This window comes from Aegilops tauschii, chromosome 4, assembly GCF_002575655.3.
Source record: "Aegilops tauschii subsp. strangulata cultivar AL8/78 chromosome 4, Aet v6.0, whole genome shotgun sequence".
Lineage (NCBI taxonomy): Eukaryota > Viridiplantae > Streptophyta > Magnoliopsida > Poales > Poaceae > Aegilops > Aegilops tauschii.
The window spans coordinates 506,709,180-506,727,264 of NC_053038.3; the positions used below are offsets into that span (position 1 = coordinate 506,709,180).

At 45.2% G+C, this 18,085-nt stretch overlaps 1 protein-coding gene and 1 pseudogene across 1 annotated transcript; both read right to left on the reverse strand.

Moving 5' to 3' along the window:
- Nucleotides 1-3,983: 3,983 nt before the first annotated feature.
- Nucleotides 3,984-5,391, reverse strand: LOC109764595 (flavonol synthase 1). The gene is made up of 2 exons (XM_020323399.4): nt 4,471-5,391; nt 3,984-4,390 (listed from the first exon to the last, which is right to left on the reverse strand). Exons 1-2 carry the CDS (start codon nt 5,260-5,262, stop codon nt 4,172-4,174), a joined length of 1,011 nt encoding a protein of 336 aa, XP_020178988.1. The 5' UTR covers nt 5,263-5,391; the 3' UTR covers nt 3,984-4,171.
- A 2,179-nt stretch (nt 5,392-7,570) lies between these two features.
- LOC109764591 (probable galacturonosyltransferase 3) lies at nt 7,571-10,367 on the reverse strand (annotated as a pseudogene).
- Between the last annotated feature and the right edge of the window lie 7,718 nt (nt 10,368-18,085).

Here is an 18,085-nt window from a genome sequence, read left to right on the forward strand (position 1 = left end):
CCAATAGAAACTCAGCCCATGTAGACAAGGTTGGTTTATGGAGTAAAATATTAATCATAAATTCTCGTATAAAAGAAATAAAAGAGGAAGGCCAACTTTCTCCTTGGCAAAAGAAGAACATGAATGCTACTCCCTCCATTCTTAAATAAATGTCTTTTTAGAGATTTTAATATGAACTACATACGAAGCAAAATGAGTCAACTTTAAACTATGTCTATGTACATATGTATGTAGTTCATATTGGAATCTCTAAAAGACTTATAGTTAGAACGGAGGGAGTACTTTTCAGCAATCGGTTTCAGTTTGTTTTCCTTCAAACTTTCTGACCATTAGATCCCGCGCTATGATTCATACTATATTTTTAGCCGTCTAGAGTGTTTTTGCCTTTTGTTCAATCGCGTGTTGCGATGGCTACATCATTTCACGTTGATTTGAATTTCTGGATTTTAGTATGTTGGGTTGTATCATTTTCCAACTAACTCTACAATTATTTGTTCTACTTATTTTTGGCTTATGTCTATGTCTGAGACTTCTTTTCCTAAGTACATTGTAAATTTATGTGTTTTCAGCGGTTCAATCTTGTTATGTGAGAATTACTATTATCAGTTTTTACCTTTTAAAATTTTGAGATACAAAGTTATAATTTATATTTTGTTACAGTTAAACTGAACTACTATTGAAATTCTTTCTATATTAATCTAAAAAACTTTATTACTCAATATTGTTCTTCGATAATTACTATTGTGAGTGTGTAATATTTACCACTTTATAATTGTTGTATATGCATAACCTATGTAATGTTGTAAATTTTGGAATGCTCGTGTGGATTTTTTTCACCCGATGAATCACTGTTAGTCCTTCAGAATCGAGTTTGTTGTAATTTTCGGGTGATGTCAAATTTGTTTTCGGTCAAATGCCAGTTCAGGTATGAATACAACTATCACTTTTGTTTTGCCTAAGTTTGACTAATGCACACTGTTAACTCCTCAACTCACACAACAGTCGCCTCCTCAAGAAGAAAAAGGCTAGGGTTTTCTTTGCCTCCTGCCAGCGCCGCTGCCGGTCTGCGTCATCTACGGTGGACCTAGGGCCATGGAGGCATGGTGGACCATGGCCCTTGCCGGCGGGAGGGGTCTTGCTCCGTTTCTTGGTGTTTTCTGCAGTTTAGGGTTTATGTCCTATTCAAGAAGACGAGCGGTGGGCGGCTCCCTGGAGATGGAATACGGTCATCCCCGCCCATCCCCGTTTCGGTGATGTGTTTAGCGTCGTCGGAGGGCGAGTGGATGTGTCTTTGACGGCTTTTACGTGATTCGATCAGAGTTGGTCTTCGGTGGGTCTGCTTGGATCCAGTTTTGTATGTGTTTTTTTACAGATTGGATCTTTTCGATCAATACTTCTCTCAATTGGCGACGGTTGCTGTTCTGGTGCGCTGGTTTATGGGGCCTGAGCACGACGACTTCCCGACTGTTTACAAGAACAAGTTTGGCCTGGCTCCGTTGAGGGAGGGGTGATGACGGCAGCACGCCTTCGGCTCGCTCCACTTCTTGTAGTCGTCGCTAGATGGTCCACGCATGCATTTAATTTTTATTATTTATGTGTTCTTTGTACTGCCATGATGAATGTATCAGAAGTTTCCTAGAAAAACTATCACTTTTTTTGGCTGATTTTTTTATTGAAGGCCAATTCGTTCTCGGTTGAATGTTTTTTTCCGAACGATAGCTGGAGAGCTGCTATATTCATTGATCGGAGAGAAATGGTACAAAGAGACCGCTCGGTTAATTAAGGAAAACTGGGCTAAAACCCTAACAGACGGGCTAAACACTAGCAAAACTAGGTCTAAGCACCGCAAGTCGCAAACCACCGGCCAAAGGCCAGCTACCAGCTACTCCCGAGACCACTACCCAAACCCAAGCTCCACCTACAGCTGCAAGCACCCTCAGAAGCCATCGAGGTCTCCAAAGTAACGCCTCGAAGAAGGAAGCGATGTCAGAGACACCGCCGTCGCCTGATCCGGCATAGCCAAATCTTAGGTTTTCACCCGAAGACCATTAGACATGAGATGTCGAGGAACAACAAGGTCCACAACGACATCTTCAGGAAGGATAACGACATCCACAGATGTCGTTGCCGCCGGCATCGACAAGGTCAATGCTAGATTTTCATCCGGAGCCTCGCCTTCCAACAAACCATCTCGACCTCCCAGGTCACCCAAACGCCATCGAGCAAAAAGGAGGCTGAAAGCGCACACCACCAAGACCAATTTGAACGCAGGAGCTGGGCGGATGCCATGCCAACTGGTCGTCCACACTGCCGCGCGCAGGAACTAGCAAGGACCCCGCCGGATCTGGCCGACCCGCGCCGCCGCGCGCAGGCACTGGGCGGAAAACGTCTGCCCCGCCGCGCGCTGGATCTGCTCGGGACCGCGCCGAAATTAGACTGGCCCACGCCGCCGCTCGCCGGATCTGGGCGGGAACGCACCAAAGCTAGCAGGCCCGCACCGCCGCGCTCCAGATCGGCCGAGGATGTGCAGAAACAGACTAGCCCACGCCATCGGTGCGAGGGATCTGGGTGGAACCCCGCCAAGGAGGCCCGCCCGCACCTCCTCCAGTCGCGAACGCGTACAAGGGCCGCACCGGCCAAAAGGGGGAGCACCACCAAGCACTGCAAGTCAGGAACATCATAATCAATAGTACGCGAAGGAACTAGCAAGGACCCGCCGGATCTGGCCGACCCGCGCCGCCGCACGCAGGCACTGGGCGGAAAACGTTTGCACCGCCGCGCGCTGGATCTGCTCGGGACCGCGCCGAAATTAGACTGGCCCACGCCGCCGCTCGCCGGAACTGGGCGGGAACGCACCAAAGCTAGCAGGCCCGCACCGCCGCGCTCCAGATCAGCCGAGGATGTGCAGAAACAGACTAGCCCACGCCACCGTGCGAGGGATCTGGATGGAACCCCGCCCGCACCTCCTCCAATCGCGAACGCATACCAGGGCCGCGCCGGCCAGAAGGGGGAGCACCACCAAGCACTGCAAGTCAGGGACATCATAATCAATAGTAATTAGGACATCAAAACCATTAGTAGTTAGGGCATCACATCAATGCCTCGGTTGGTCTGTAGTTAGGACATCAAATCAATTTCTCGATTGGTCCATAAACTTTAGGGGTGTAAATTGGTGTTTTACACTGGTATTTATGATAATCCAAGCGCTCATACGGGTAAAAAGAGTGGCCTCTGTATTTTACACTGGTGTTTTGCGAGAAAACGATGAAGCCAGCGCGCCCTCAATGGATTTTAGTGACGAGGAGGTGGCTGCCACACATCAGGAGAGCTGACTTGTTGGTTCGTGCGAGGCTGATGATTGATTAAGGATAATGCACTGATTCACACCGACCACACGCAGAAACTGTCACTTTTTTATTGGCTGATTTCTTTATTGAAGGTCAATTCTTTCTCGGTCGAATGTGAACATCAAATTCATTATAGTAATTAGGACATCAAACCCATTAGTAGTTAGGACGTCAAAACAATGCCTCAGTTGGTCGAGCCTTCAAAGTCGGACGAGCTCTGCTTTTAGTTGAAGTATATCCTGAATGTAATGAATTTTTATCTTTATATGAAATTCGCCGTGTTTGCATGAATCACTTCTGGTTCATATTAAAATCCGCCCGGTTTACATGATTTTCATCTGGTTGATTCAAAATGTTGTTAAAATGTATGCGGGCAGCGTTGAATGACGACCTCCGGCACCAGTGTATGCAGGAGAAAATTTGCAGTTCGGTGTTGGAGATGCCCTAAACCATAAGGGTGTAAACTAGTGTTTTACACGTGTGTTTATAATAATCCAAGCGCTTGTTCGGGAAAAAAGAGTGGCGTCTGTAATTTTTACACCGGTGTTTTGCTTAAAAACGACGAAGCAAGCGCGCCCACAATAGATTTTAGTGACGAGGAGGCGGCTGCGGCACATCAGACGGTGAAGATAAAAGAGAGAAAATAACCAAAATATTTAACTTAGATAGGGAATGACATTCTTTTTATATGATCGCGTATAAGCGAGATTGTTGGTTGAACACTGAAGCTTTGTAGGGTGAAAATTGATATCACTGCACTTGCTCACGCCTGCAAGCAATGCATAGCCGGCGGCGGCTCGGACGAAGATCGATCGATCGATCGACTACTGCGGTAGCTTGTTGATCCTGCAGTATCTGTAGTTCTCGAACGTCTTGGCCTTGTAGTCGTACTTGGCAGGGATCTCGCCGGCGACGAGGCGCGGGTGCGGCCCGACGACGTACTCTCTCCGCGGCTCCACGAACACCGGCCACGACATCCGCGTCTTCTCCCTGCTCACCGTCGCCCGGTGCAGCACCGACCTGTACCTCCCGTTACTAAAAATCTAGCACAAACACACGTGTGGGACGTTCAGTTGACGACACGGTACGATCAAAGTGAAGAACAAATGGAGCGTTAGCTTGCCTCGATCTGGTCGCCGACGTTGACGATGAGGGCTCCTGGCACGTGCTCGACGTCGCACCAGAGGCCGTCCTTGGACACCTGGAGGCCCGGCACGCCGTTGGCAACGAGGACCGTGAGCGCGCACAGGTCGGTGTGCGGCGCGAAGCCGAGCGCGAGCTCCGGCTGCGGGCACGGCGGGTAGAAGTTGACCTTCTGCATGAGCACCAGGCCGTCCTCGCCGCCGCCGAACGCCTCCGCCATGGCGCCCTCCTCCAGGCCCAGCCCCGCCGAGAGCCGCTCCAGTACCTCCCGCGTCAGCCGCCTCATGTGGCCGCAGTACGCCTCGTTGGCCTGCCGGTACCCCCTGGGTTTGTCTGGCCAGAAGCCGTGGTTCACCGCGGCCGGCGGCGAGACGTTGTGGAACAAGAAGTCGGACCACATCTTTTTGTCGCCGGGGCTCCTCTGGACGGTGGAGCCGTAGCCCTCGGTCTTCCCCGAGGCCGGGTCCATCGCGTACCGCTGCTTCTCCTCCTGCGGCAGTGCGAAGAACTCCTGCCCCACGCGCTGCAGCTCCACCACGGCATCCGCCGGCACGCCGTGGTTCACCGCCTGGAAGATCCCCCACTCCGTCGCCGCCTCCACCATGCGGCAGCCGGCGTCCGGCAAGGACATGTCAACCACTGGGATCTGCAGCGGCGAGGCCCCGAGGAAAGTGGTGGCGCGCGGCCGCTCGTGCTCGGGCCGCACGAACTCCGGCGGGAGCGCAGCCAGCGACGACGCCAAGGCCTGCACGCTCTGCACCACCCCCGCCATACCTCGAATCAACCAGTTCAAGATTTCTTTGTACTGCGCGCTTCGTCGTCACGATGTTTTTACTCGTTTTGGTTTAGTTGACTGATTTTAACAGGCGCGCCAGCCGCGCGCTCGGCCATCCGATGACGCTGATGACAATTGCGCCCGCTGCACTGTTTTCACATAGGGATATCTGCCTTTTTCAGTTTATAGGTGGTCCATATGCTCCACGTTCACAAGGGTAAGTTATTTTGACGTTTTAGCGGCACACTAAGCTAGCTAGTAGCTATCACTCTTAATGCAAAAAGTGGCAGCGTTGTTACCGCCATGAACCCATCAAAGAAATGCGCAAATAGGAACCGATATTTGGCAACAAAATCAGTCGTTTTGAAGCATTTGCAATATTGTTTAGAAAACAATTTAGATCCACCAACAAATTTCTAGATCGCGTCAATCGTCTCTCTTGTGCGACATGTTTTCCCGGTCGCAACCTCAGCATGAGCCGAATGATCCAATCCACATGTTCTATCTCCAATCCTTCCCTTTATCTACCTTGCCCGACACCCATTGCCCCAAAGGCCGGTGGCCCCTACTGCGAGCGGCGCCATGACGGCGGTCGACGATACTACTATGGATGTTGTGCTGCGAGGCCGTCCGAGTGAGTGCTGCGAGGTGGCAACAGTTGTTGTTCTGAGGTCGTCAGAGTTGCTACGTGAAGTGTTGCAATGGATGGATGCGTCGTTGCGAGCCGGTGTTGCAAGAGGACACCGACATATTTCTAGTTAGTGATGTGAGAGCGCCAGCATGCTACGAGGGGCCATCTTGTGTTGCAAGGCATGCTGCTAGCCAGTGTTGCGGGAACGCCGCCGTGTTGTGGGAGTGACGCCGGTGCGGCGAGGCAATGTTGCGACGGGTTGTGTTGTCGTGCCACAAGCCGGTGTTGCAAGCCTACAAGAGCGCCACAGTACGGCGAGGCATTTTTGCGATTGGTGGTGTCTTGTAGCGGGGGGAGCACTGTTGTGCTACGAGGCGTGCTACAAGCCGGTGTTGCGAGCCATGCTATGGGAGCGCTGCGGGTATGGCAAGCCGATACTACTGGAGCGTCGTTGGTGCTGCAAGCCATGTTGTGAGTGGAAACTGCATGTGCTACGAGGGGGAAGCACGGGTGGGAGAATCGTGGGATGTATTGGGCACAAGACACACCATTGTGATCATGTGAACCGATAGGTGGCCATGCTGCAGGGGGTGGTCGTTCTTGCTGCAGTCGTGTGCGTTGTAAGGGCCGGCCGATGACCGCTGCTGCAAAGCCCTCGTGCGCAATGCTGCAAGTGTCGGACAACATTGTTGCAAAGGCCGACGCGCCATGCCGCAATGGATGGTCGTTCTTACTGTAAACAAGACGTGCAAAGTTGCAAAGACCGGCCACCAATGAGTTTGCGTTCACACACCTACAGAAATTGGGCGGTTGGCCTTGATCCTATTGTATGGCTAGGGAGCCGGTTTAAAAATCGTAACTATCACCCGGATGATGCCTTGATCTATTAGATTTTTCTTGCGGGAGTTGATTTTTTTCTTTGAAAACATAGAATTATTTCTCAGATGATCGATAGGCCATTTAGAAGAGTTTGAGAAATAAAATCAGGGATCATAGAGTCCCTAGAAGATGTAAAACTTAGTACAACAATAGCAGCCCCATGGCAACTGTAGGTGGAAGAGTTACATCAAGGAGTACTTGTGGCAGAATTATCAAAAAAAAAAAGGAGTACTTGTGGCAGAATTGTCCAAAAAAAAGAGTACTTGTAGTATAGTTACGTGTTTGTGCATTTAATTTTAGACACACACGCAAAAAAACCAATCAGGCTTAGACTGTGATTGATTTGATGTACCAGTAAGCATGCACATGTAATGCACAAATAAACGTAAAAAGGAATTTCTTTCTTCATAATTAGCAGATAAATTTTTATAGAAAAATATCACAATCGTATGTGATTGTTCATGGTTCTTACATGATGAAACACAATTTTCCCCGGAAACAAACAGGGAAAAAGGTATCCAATAATATCTTATTCAAGGACAAACTCATGTCATAGATGCATGAGAATAACACCAGATTCACAAATCAACATCAATTACACATAGAACAATGTCAATTATAACAGTGCAGGGCCACAAAACAATTCACCAACCTGTATTGATCAAAATCGGTTCAATTTCACACATAGAAGCATTTGCCATAGTGCTCGTAAATGCCTTCATTTGGTAGAGTTACTGTCCGACAGATATCGGACACATCAAGTGCATCACGTTGATATTGGTGCAGCTGTGGTAACTATAGTGCCTTTCCTTTGTACCTGGAAGTGGCATGGTCTAGCCAGGGCTTCTATTTCCTGTTGTAATGAATTGCCGCTGCATTCTCGATTTGAACAGTGCCAACAGCTGGATCATAGCCAAGGCCCAAGACATGCCAAGTGCGGCCCAATGCAATGCATGTGTCAACTTGCGACCCTCATTCTACAAAACAACTTCTCTTAGTAAGTGAAACCAAGAAAAGCTACTTGTGAGTGAGTTTTACAGACATAACGTATATAGTGGGTAAATGTAGCTCAAAAATATCACAACCATTTTTTTTGCCCTATTACTTACCAAATTTTGCAAATAATGGTATACTCGAGTGATGTTTCGCTTCTTTCAGCCATTCAGGTCAAACATGTCCATTCCAAAAGCCCAACCACAGGCAAGTGGATCAAAGTTCTCAGAGATCTTAGGATGCGAGAAGTTGAGATAAGTGTCAACGCGATGTAAACTTTCTTCGCAAGTTTGAACTGCACCATTTTTTTTTAAAAGGGGGGATTCCCCGGCCTTTACACCAGAACGATGAATACGGTCAACTTTATTAAAAAGCAAATAGGTTCAACAAAGGTCTTAAAGTCATAATGAAAGTAAAGAAAAGCTCACATAGAGCCTAAAAAAAGTAACCATAGCGCCACAACCGGCCGGCATAAACAAGATAAGAAAACTAATTGCCTATCCTATTACATGACCACCATCCAAACCGGTTAAATATATCCCGTGCTACCATCTCCCACCAGATAGATCCAGTAACCAAACGCTCCCTGGCCTCCGTCGGAGTGAGTAGCGACCACATACAGATCAATGCAGTGGCTCGGAAGATAACCTGTAAAAAATGAAAATTTGTTGTTCTGTTAAAAACCAAGTCATTTCTGTAGTTCCAGACTACCCACAATAAAGCACATACTCCTACGCGAATGTGTCTCGCTGTTTCGGCCTCTATCCCGTTAAGCCACATTCCAAATAACGTGCTGACAGAATTCGGAGGAGTAATATTAAAACCTATGTGCACCGTCCGCCATAGCACTTTTGCCAGCGGGCAGTCAAGAAAAATGTGTTTGATAGTTTCATCCTGATCACAAAAACTACACCTAGTAGGTCCTGTCCAGTTGCGCTTTGCCAGATTGTCCTTGGTTAAGATGACTTGTTTATGTACAAACCACATAAACACTTTAATTTTCAAAAGAACTTTGACTTTTCAAACTTGTTTGGAACTAGGAATGGAGCTAGAGTTGATAACATCGAGATACATCGATTTAACTGTAAACTCCCCAGTCCTAGTAAGCTTCCAGCGCAACTGGTCGGGTTGTTGGGACAGCTGGACCCCCATCAGTCTACTCACTAAATGGAGCCAAGCTTCCCAACGATTACCGGCTAGCGTTCTCCTGAATTGAATATTGAGGGGGATGGACTGAAATACTGTTGCAACATACGCGTCACGTCGTTGAACAATACTATAAAGAGACGGGTATTGAAGTGCGAGGGGTGTCTCTCCTAGCCAAGTATCCTCCCAGAAACGCGTGTTGATGCCATTTCCGATTATAAACTTTGTCCTATTGAAATAGGCTGATTTGACTCTCATCAGCCCTTTCCAAAAAGGCGAATCCGTCGGCCTTACTGTCACCTGGGACAAAGTTTTGGAGTGAAGATACTTACTACGGAGAATCTGCGCCCATGTGGCCTCTGTCTCTACAGATAACTTAGACAGCCAGTTGCTGAGAAGACATCTATTCTTGACTTCAAGATTTTCAATGCCAAGACCCCCTTGGTCTTTTGGTCGACAAATAATATCCCATTTGGCGAGTCTGTATTTTCTTTTTAGTTCATCACTCTGCCAGAAGAAACGGGATCGATAGAAGTCCAGCCTTTTCCAAACTCCAACTGGAACCTCAAAAAAGACAAGAGAAACATAGGCATACTCATGAGAACCGAATTAATGGCCTCCGTATGACATGAGCTTGCCCTTCTAGCAACTCAGTTTCTTCTCAAATCGATCCTCAATGCACTTCCATTCTCTGTTTGTTAGCTTACGATGGTGAATTGATATACCTAGATACGTAAAAGGTAAAACCCCCAATTCGCATCCAAACAATTGTCTATAAGTCTCTTGTTCCTCATTGGCTCTTCCAAAACAGAAAAATTCACTTTTATGAAAGTTAATCTTTAACCCGGTCAATTGTTCAAATAATCATAACACCAGCTTCATATTTCTCGCTTTTGTCAAGTCATGCTCCATAAAAATGATAGTATCATTGGCGTACTGTAGGATGGACACACCTCCATCCACTAGATGAGGCACCAAGCCACCCACCTGACCATCCCTTTAAGATCAACATCCTATAGGGGTGTCAAGTCCTACACAACATTATCATCGGGAAACAATGTCTTGTCAAGCTTGGGATGTGTCTCTGGCATGTAGAACCTTAGATGGTTGAGCATGGACAAATATTTTGGGTTCCCGTACTTAAGATTCTCGTTCCCATCAGAGAGTGGTGACCGATTGTGTACTTTATAGTAATATTCCTTGAGACGAGCTGATTCAAGTTGCCGCGTAACAACACAACAAGACAGATTGAGCCACTTGAAATAGTTGATTTCTCCACATAGACAGTAGCAGCGTGAGGATAATGGTTGATAAACCCCATCTTCATAGCTGCAAATTTTAGTTCGTTAGTGACGATGTGGAGCACATGCTTACCTGGTTCCTTGGAATGTGTCACAGTTGATCTGACAAGTGCTGATGGTGCAAGCATATTATCAGAAAATAAAGCACAGTGATAGAGTAGTTGTAAGGATCAAATGCCAGAACAAGCCATATATTCAAAAAATACTATTCCCTCCGTCCCAAAATAAGTGTCTCAACTCTAGTATAACTTTATACTAAAGTTAGTACAAAGTTGATACATTTATTTTGGGACGGAGGGAGTACAACACAAACAGTACACACAAGGGGATACTGTAGAGCAAGGATACTATTATGCAAATCAATTAAGTAGTCTTCAACACCGCTATCTTGATGAGGTCATAATACTGTCGCGTGGAGGATCAAACGCTAGGACAAGCCATATATTCATAGAATACTACAACACAACAGTGAAAATATCTGATGAGGTCACAATCTACTTCAGTGTCCATGTGTGCATCCCCAGTAGTTGATTCGCTTTCTTTTATGCACTTCATGAGTGATGCATACAAGTCAGGCTCGTTCTGGGAATGTGCAATGGTGTCTTACACATTTGGCATTACTATCTGATCTTCCATGAGCTTCACTATGGATTCTGTAATTGTGTGGTGGAATCCTGCCTCCATATATTGTAACTGACTTTTACTTTATTATCAAGCTCCTTGAGATGTCTGGCCGTGTTTCGCTCTGGAGCTTGACGTCCTTGTCCATATGAAGAAACTCTTGAATCCAGTGCTCCTTTCTTCTACGGTGAAATACCTGAATAGATGGTGTTATAATAAATCAACTGGAATGGTCGAAGAACTAAAAAGTTTGGGACCGAATCAAAGAGTCTTTCAGCATAAAGATGAATATCCATCACCTTCCTGAAGTACAAATACAAATAGACGACTGACCTATCGCTTAAATTATTTTGGTTTGTTGGGGTTGCCATGGAAACCCCACCATTTGAAAGATTGCTAGGTTGCCAGTAGTTGTGCTGCTTCACGGTCTCTTTCTGTTAGTGAAAGTTAGAAACTAAAAGAGTGGACCAAATTGTCCTCAAAACCAAAATAGTTTTGTTCACCACAAACAATTTCAGAAACCATCCGCCTATCCCTAGGTAATGAAGGGTTCTCCCACTCCGGACATTGAACAGATTAACCGAGAATAGCTTGACATCCTCAACATCCTGCCCAAGCAAACGGAATCCACAATCTTTATAACTGCACAACAAGTTCCAAAAATTCCTGGTCTAGGAAGCGAGGTAGAACTTGCAAATCACCTTTTACCGCAGATAAAAAAAGGAAAGGCGGCGGTGGTTCATACGTTGGGTGACGGCGATGTGGGAGGAGGAAAGCGAGGCTGGTCGATGTGGGCGACCCCTGCTGGCTAATCTTCGTCGAACAGAGGCATCGTCGAGGGAGGGTGCGCTGGGGCGCGGCGGGCGACAACGAGGGTGGGGCGCCACCGAGGGTTGCTGCCCTAGGACACGGTGGGCGGCATGGGTCTCGGGCGCTATGGAGGAAGGTTGCGCTGGGGCGCGAGGAGTCGCTGCCGATGGCGGGGTAGGCGTTCGAGCAAGGGCCGGACCGCTGGGCACAGGGCATGCGAGCGATCGTTGGGCCGGAGATGCGCGAGTGAAGGGCGCATATGCTGTTTCAGTGAGTCGTGCGTCGTGATTAGTTTTCTCTGTGGTGGAGTATGGTCCGTCAATATAAACAAAAATGCTAGACATACGGATTTGTTTTACAAGGATTTACAAACCAACCCTTCTCCCCTCACCAATTTCTCCCTCCCTGAGTTTCAGGGTGGGGCCCACCTTATCTAATTACCAGTTAAAACAGCCCACCTCAACATTACATGTAAAAGTCTTGTAAAGCCTCTGTATGTCTAGCATTGCCGCAATATGATTTGCAAAGTGCACACAAAGAACAAATTAGATTAAGTCTAGCAGTTATATTCAATTTAGTGGGGCTAATCATATGGCGGTAATGGGTTGTGTATGTTTTGTGGGCATGTTTAAAGAAGATAATGTTTGCTCTTTTATAAGTACCAGCAAAAGAGCCCGTGCATTACAACGGAAGAAAAGTTAACACACTCTCTTAATCCAATAATCCTGACTTAATTCCCCAATAGGTCCACTTTATTTATATTAACAGGGCATCACATTTGTGTTGCCACTTATCCTTCTTCTCACTGTCCCTAGCGGTGGCCTCATTGTTCACACAATTAGAAGACACTTGAATGTGGTCAATCCTATGGTGTCTCTCTCGCGTGCGCTCGCTCGAAATATGTTGTTTTCTCATGAAGGGTTTTTCAGAGGTGTGCACGCGTGGTTATTGATGTTTTGTTTCGTCTCAATTTGGTTTAAGTGAGGTGGGCAATCCGGATCGCCGCCGGTACTAAAGAAAACAGACTGTAGATTAAGTTTGCAACCAAAATAATATCTTAAACATATCTAACAGGTAAAATAATATCATATTCAGATTCTACATATTACTCTAATCAAATTTCATATATAACATGTTAAAATCGAAATTAAGGTTTAAAAGATATGGATAATTTAGAAAAGCATTTGTTATAGACGAACTATGGATGGATTAGACCAAAAACCAGCGATTCTTCTGTGACTTAAATATTTATTTTGGGTTAATTATTTAAAAAGTCAGGGGATATTCTACAAAAATGCAAAAAGAAGGTTCGTAATGTGTACTACAGGGTGATTCACAAAAAAGGCAAGGGGTTTTCTGTAAAATTATGCGACGGGCAGAAGTACTTATCCCTCTATTAGTACGTAGAGAAGGAAAATAAGTAAACATACGATGCTAGTGTTAGTAGGCATTATTATGGGACACGATCGAGCAAATCAATCAGGCTCTTTGATAATGGGCTAGAAAGCTAGAGAGTGGTAAATGAGGGGCACATTACAGACGGGGAACGTCTGGATCCTATAGGTGTACCTATATGCAAAAAATAATAATTACAAAAAACCTATAAAGGTATTTTTGAAATAAAGTTGACCTTCCATTGAACTCGTAAAAAAATCATGAAGGAAAAAAAATCCTTTTGACTTTGGGACAAAAAAACAAAATTTAAGGCCGAAAATGTGTGAATAGTAACCTGTATAGCAATAAATTTTTTATCTTAAGTCAATGGGTCTTTTTCCTCACGAAAATTTATATACTAGTGCAAAAGAAAGTCAAGTTTATACGAAAAAAGTTCTAGAATTTTTGAATTTTTTCGTATTTTTTTCCAATATCGGGTGTATATATAGCCGAGAACCAAAGGCCATTTCCCGCGCATTGCTCTTTTTCTTTACCCTCCCTAAGAATCGGTTCAACCATGTGTTGTTTCCCTATGTCGGGATCCTCTACAGTAACTATGTAACAATTACCCACTCCTTCCGTTTCAAAATATAGTGCGTCCACGCTTTTCGAGATTCAACTTTGACCATAAATTTGACCAACGAGAACAACTGCGGCGGGAGCAAAAATTATATAATTGAAAAGTTCTTTTGAATACGAATTCATTGGTATAAATTTTGCCCCGCCGCAGTCGTTCTCGTTGATCAAATTTATGGTCAAAATTGAAGCGTGGGAACCGAAGACGCACTATATTTTGAAACGAAGTGAGTATGTCAATTCTGCTTCAGAAACTTAGAATATTTAGTGCGCCTCATGGTCTGGATGCCGAGCAGCCAACATCTACTCTTGCAGCTTGTTGGATCGATCAACTGCCATCACTAAAGAATAATAATAACAGAGACGAAGGCGAGAGCAGAAGAAAGGGAATGAAAACGATCATCGTGCTTGTTCCGTGGGAAGTCTGGATCGAGGGAAACCAAAGCACATTCAGAAGGAAAATTGCATCAATGGAGGATGTGTGGCTGTCGTTCGTCGAAACATTCAGTTATGGCGCCAAACAGGAGCAAAATGGTTAGAATTTCCTTTTGCCGAGCCACCGGTTGGTATTGAGTGATAAACCACTTTTCTGTTATAGCCAGGGTGGTTTTCTGTTTTCTCTCCAGTTTTTCACCTGGTCTCGCACTGCTTCCTGCTTAATATATGAAGGGCCAGGTCTTTTGCTGGCTTTTAGAATAATCTGCCTCCTACCTAGCTTATTCTATAAGCCCAATTAAAATTATTCTTTTTAGAAATCTACTGGTGCTTATTCTAGAAGCCCAACCAAAATTATTTTCTTAGAAGCCTACTAGTTATGTCTTAGTAGGCTTTTAGAAAAATTGGCAGGCTTCTAGAATAAACTGGGTATTCTAGATGCCAAAAAAAGCCACCAAAAGAACTGGACCAAAACTAGATGACACCCCGTCCGTTGCGGTGGAAATTCAACAACGATTTGAGTAGATACTCCCTCCGTCCGCGAATAAGTGTACATCTAGATTTTGTCCTAAGTCAAAGTTTTAAAACTTTGACCAACTTTATAGAAAAAAGTAACAGCATTTATGGCACTAAATTAGTATCACTAGATTCGTTTTGAAATGTATTTTCATAATATATCAATTTGATGTCATATATACTACTACTTTTTTCTAAAAAGTTGGTCAAAATTATAAAACTTCGACTTAGAACAAATGGTAGAAGTACATTTATTCGCGGACGGAGGGAGTATGACAGAATGAAAATTGGTTGTGTCTGATATTAACAGAGTGGCATATTTCAGTGTAGAAACGTTACATTGATAATTACATCAAACTATTGAACTGCCGGCTTTATCTATAGCTCATACAAGGGTTTCGAAGAATATTTCACTGTGACATATAGTGGGGAGGGTAGTAGAATAACGCAGACCAGTGACTTATACAATAAGATAATAATGAAGAGAATGATGCAATATATAATCGAGGATAAAGAAAGAAATGCTAACTTATAATTACATTGATGCATCTTTCAGTGTAGAAAAGTTACACTGATGCATCTTCCAATTACATTCTCATCAAACTATGGAACTACCGTTTTATCTATAGCTCATTCAGGGGCTTCGAAGAATATTTCACTGTGACATATAGTGGGGAGGGTATTAGAATAACACAAACCAATGACTTATACAATAAGATAATAAGGAAGAGAACGATGCAGTATATAATCGAGGATAATGAAAGAAAACCTAACTGATTATTACCCCAATATCCAAACTCTCACCCAGCCAATCATCTACAAATCTAAAAGGCATCATAAAAGATTCATAAACGAAGAACACTCAATTGATACAAAAAGGTAATCTAAATGACACAAAATAAATGAATGATTCAGAAAATTAGTGCATATACATCTATCTATGATGATAAAGGCAATATACAACATATGTGACCATGACTTCAAGAGAGTAACTACATGAAAGGGAACTAAAAGTGGTAAATTGTTCGCATGAGCTCAAAACATGCACAATTTGGCACCCTCACTCCTGAAACCATACCCTGCATGACGTAGATTAGGCAGTGAGAGGATAAAATGAAAGAACAAAATTATGATCCAACAAATACAATAAAAACTGAATTACTATACGACCACATGACTTGTTGCACATCTAGAAATAAGAAAACTGAGAAATAGAAATTGGTTATATCAGGAGAGATATCTTGGAGTCCCAGTTGCTTTGCATGGTCGTGATAGCAAGATACTAATATAATATTAAAAAGAAATAAAAAGGGGTTACTGCTGAAAATTATAAAATGTAAAATAATTACAAAATTAAATGTAATATGATTCTCCGATTGTAGAATCAGTATCAAATTGTTGTGTTTGCAAGAGAAACCTATTGCTAGCTTAAAAAAGAGCAACCAATTGCTGTGAGAAATTAGAAATCTGTCCTTGAAGAAACCACACAAAAATTTGCAGCCTCTGTGACATTGCCTTCCATTGTGGAAACAATAAAGACTAAACTGAATTGCTACTGTAAGGTGGGAGACTTGCTAGTGCTCACCATTGTAAGGAAAAGGTGGGCCTCAATTGATAACATCATACTACTATAGAAACTTGAAGAAACAGCCATATATGCACTGGAAGCAAACATTTCAATACAGAATGTACGTAAGCAATAAACCAAATTCAGTGCGGTTGTGAATTGCCATTGCTGCTATTTTTCCAATTCTGCTTTGACATATGTGTGACGTTGTGTTGTTTCTCTGGTCAAGCACCCTGTAAGCTGTTGAAGATTTGACCCTGTATTTATGTTAGTAGTATTACACATGAGATATAACATTCAGGACCAACCTGGCAACCTCATCCTAAAAAGTATAATGACAAAGTTGTAAAATAAACACAGAGGGTAGAAAGACAAACAATTGCTTTCATAGGTGGAAGTGGAATAATATTTGGCATTACAATCAATTATACACAAATTTGAAATAATTAGAGAAAAGCGTGAGGATGGGATCCGCGGAGAAGATAAAAGATAAGAATTCCTATTCATACATATGGTGATCCAATTTGCCGCTGATGACGCAAATCTTGTACAGGAGGTTAGTGCATATCTAACGGAAACCCGAAGGGGGGGGGGGGGGGGGGGGGACACGGATGCGGGAGGCCGCTATCGAATGCTGCTCGCATACATCCAGGCAACAATTTGAACTAATCGGGCGAATTTTTTTCCGACACGGCCGGATTTCATATAAACATGTCGGATTTCATATAACCATGACAGATTTCATTACATTTACAACAACTAAGTGGTGATCCTCTGGCTCTGGAGGTATAATTAATACACCTAATCTATGATCACCGGAGCCTGTTCCCCGTGTCCGGCCATGAGCCCCGAGAACTGAAGCTTTGCCTTCTCCAGTTCCGCCTCGGCGCTCTCCAACTCCGCCTCCGTAACCACCGCCTCCAGAGCCCCGGGAACTAAAGTTGTCCGCCTCCACGTTGCCGCCAAGCAACTAATCGGCCGGCGGTGCTCAACCTATCAAGCTTGGAGTCGATGAGAGGGAAGGAGCGGTGGCCTTCTTGGGACCCGAGCGGTGGTGACCCGTGCACTACTCTTCCTCGCTGCCGGCGGCGCCGGCGGACGTGCCGGCTTCGTGGTCGTGGTGGTGGGGCGCGGCCTTAGCGGAGCCGGCGATGTCGTCCTCTTCGTCGGTCTCTCCGAACACCGCCTAGTCGCACTTCTTGTAGGCGCCATCAGTACCGCCAGCGGGCGAGGCGAATCTCGCGGGCGGAGCGGTAGGAGTTGAGCAACGCCACCTACTCTGCCACGTCCACATCCGGTGCGATCGCCCTTCCGGTGATGTGCTGCTCCTCCGCCTACAGGTGCTCCTAGAGGAGTTGGTGGTTGTGGGCGGCGTCGGCCTGCGCCTCCCGGAACCGCTCTTCCCACACCATGTCCATGTAATGGGCACGAGCCTCGCCGATGGTCATGGTGCAATGCTCCAGCAAGGATGGCGTGGAGGAGGAGGAGGGTGACACGGACGAGGAAGGTGGCCTCGGCTCGTCGTCAGCCGCGTCCTCCATTGGGACGTCGTTGTCCTCCGGCCAGCGTGCCACTTTAATGCCGGCGGCAGTGAGCGGGCGCGTCCGCTCTAGCCGGGCATGAATGCGGGCACAACTCTAGAGCGGTGCTAACCGTTTTGGGTGGGAAGCGTGCGGGCGAAGGTGAAGGAAATATGCCCTAGAGGCAATAATAAAGTTATTATTTATTTCCTTATTTCATGATAAATATTTATTATTCATGCTAGAATTGTATTAAACGGAAACATAATACTTGTGTGAATACATAGACAAACAAAGTGTCACTAGTACGCCTCTAGTTGACTAGCTCGTTGATCAAAGATGGTTATGTTTCCTAGCCATTGACATGAGTTGTCATTTGATTAACGGGATC

Bases quoted from the DNA above. Each gene is read 5' to 3' on its own strand.
- LOC109764595 (XM_020323399.4), bottom strand. From the start codon at position 5,262: ATGGCGGGGGTGGTGCAGAGCGTGCAGGCCTTGGCGTCGTCGCTGGCT. The intron at 4,391-4,470 runs GCAAGCTAACGC...TGTTTGTGCTAG, and splicing joins ACGTCGGCGACCAGATCGAG to ATTTTTAGTAACGGGAGGTA.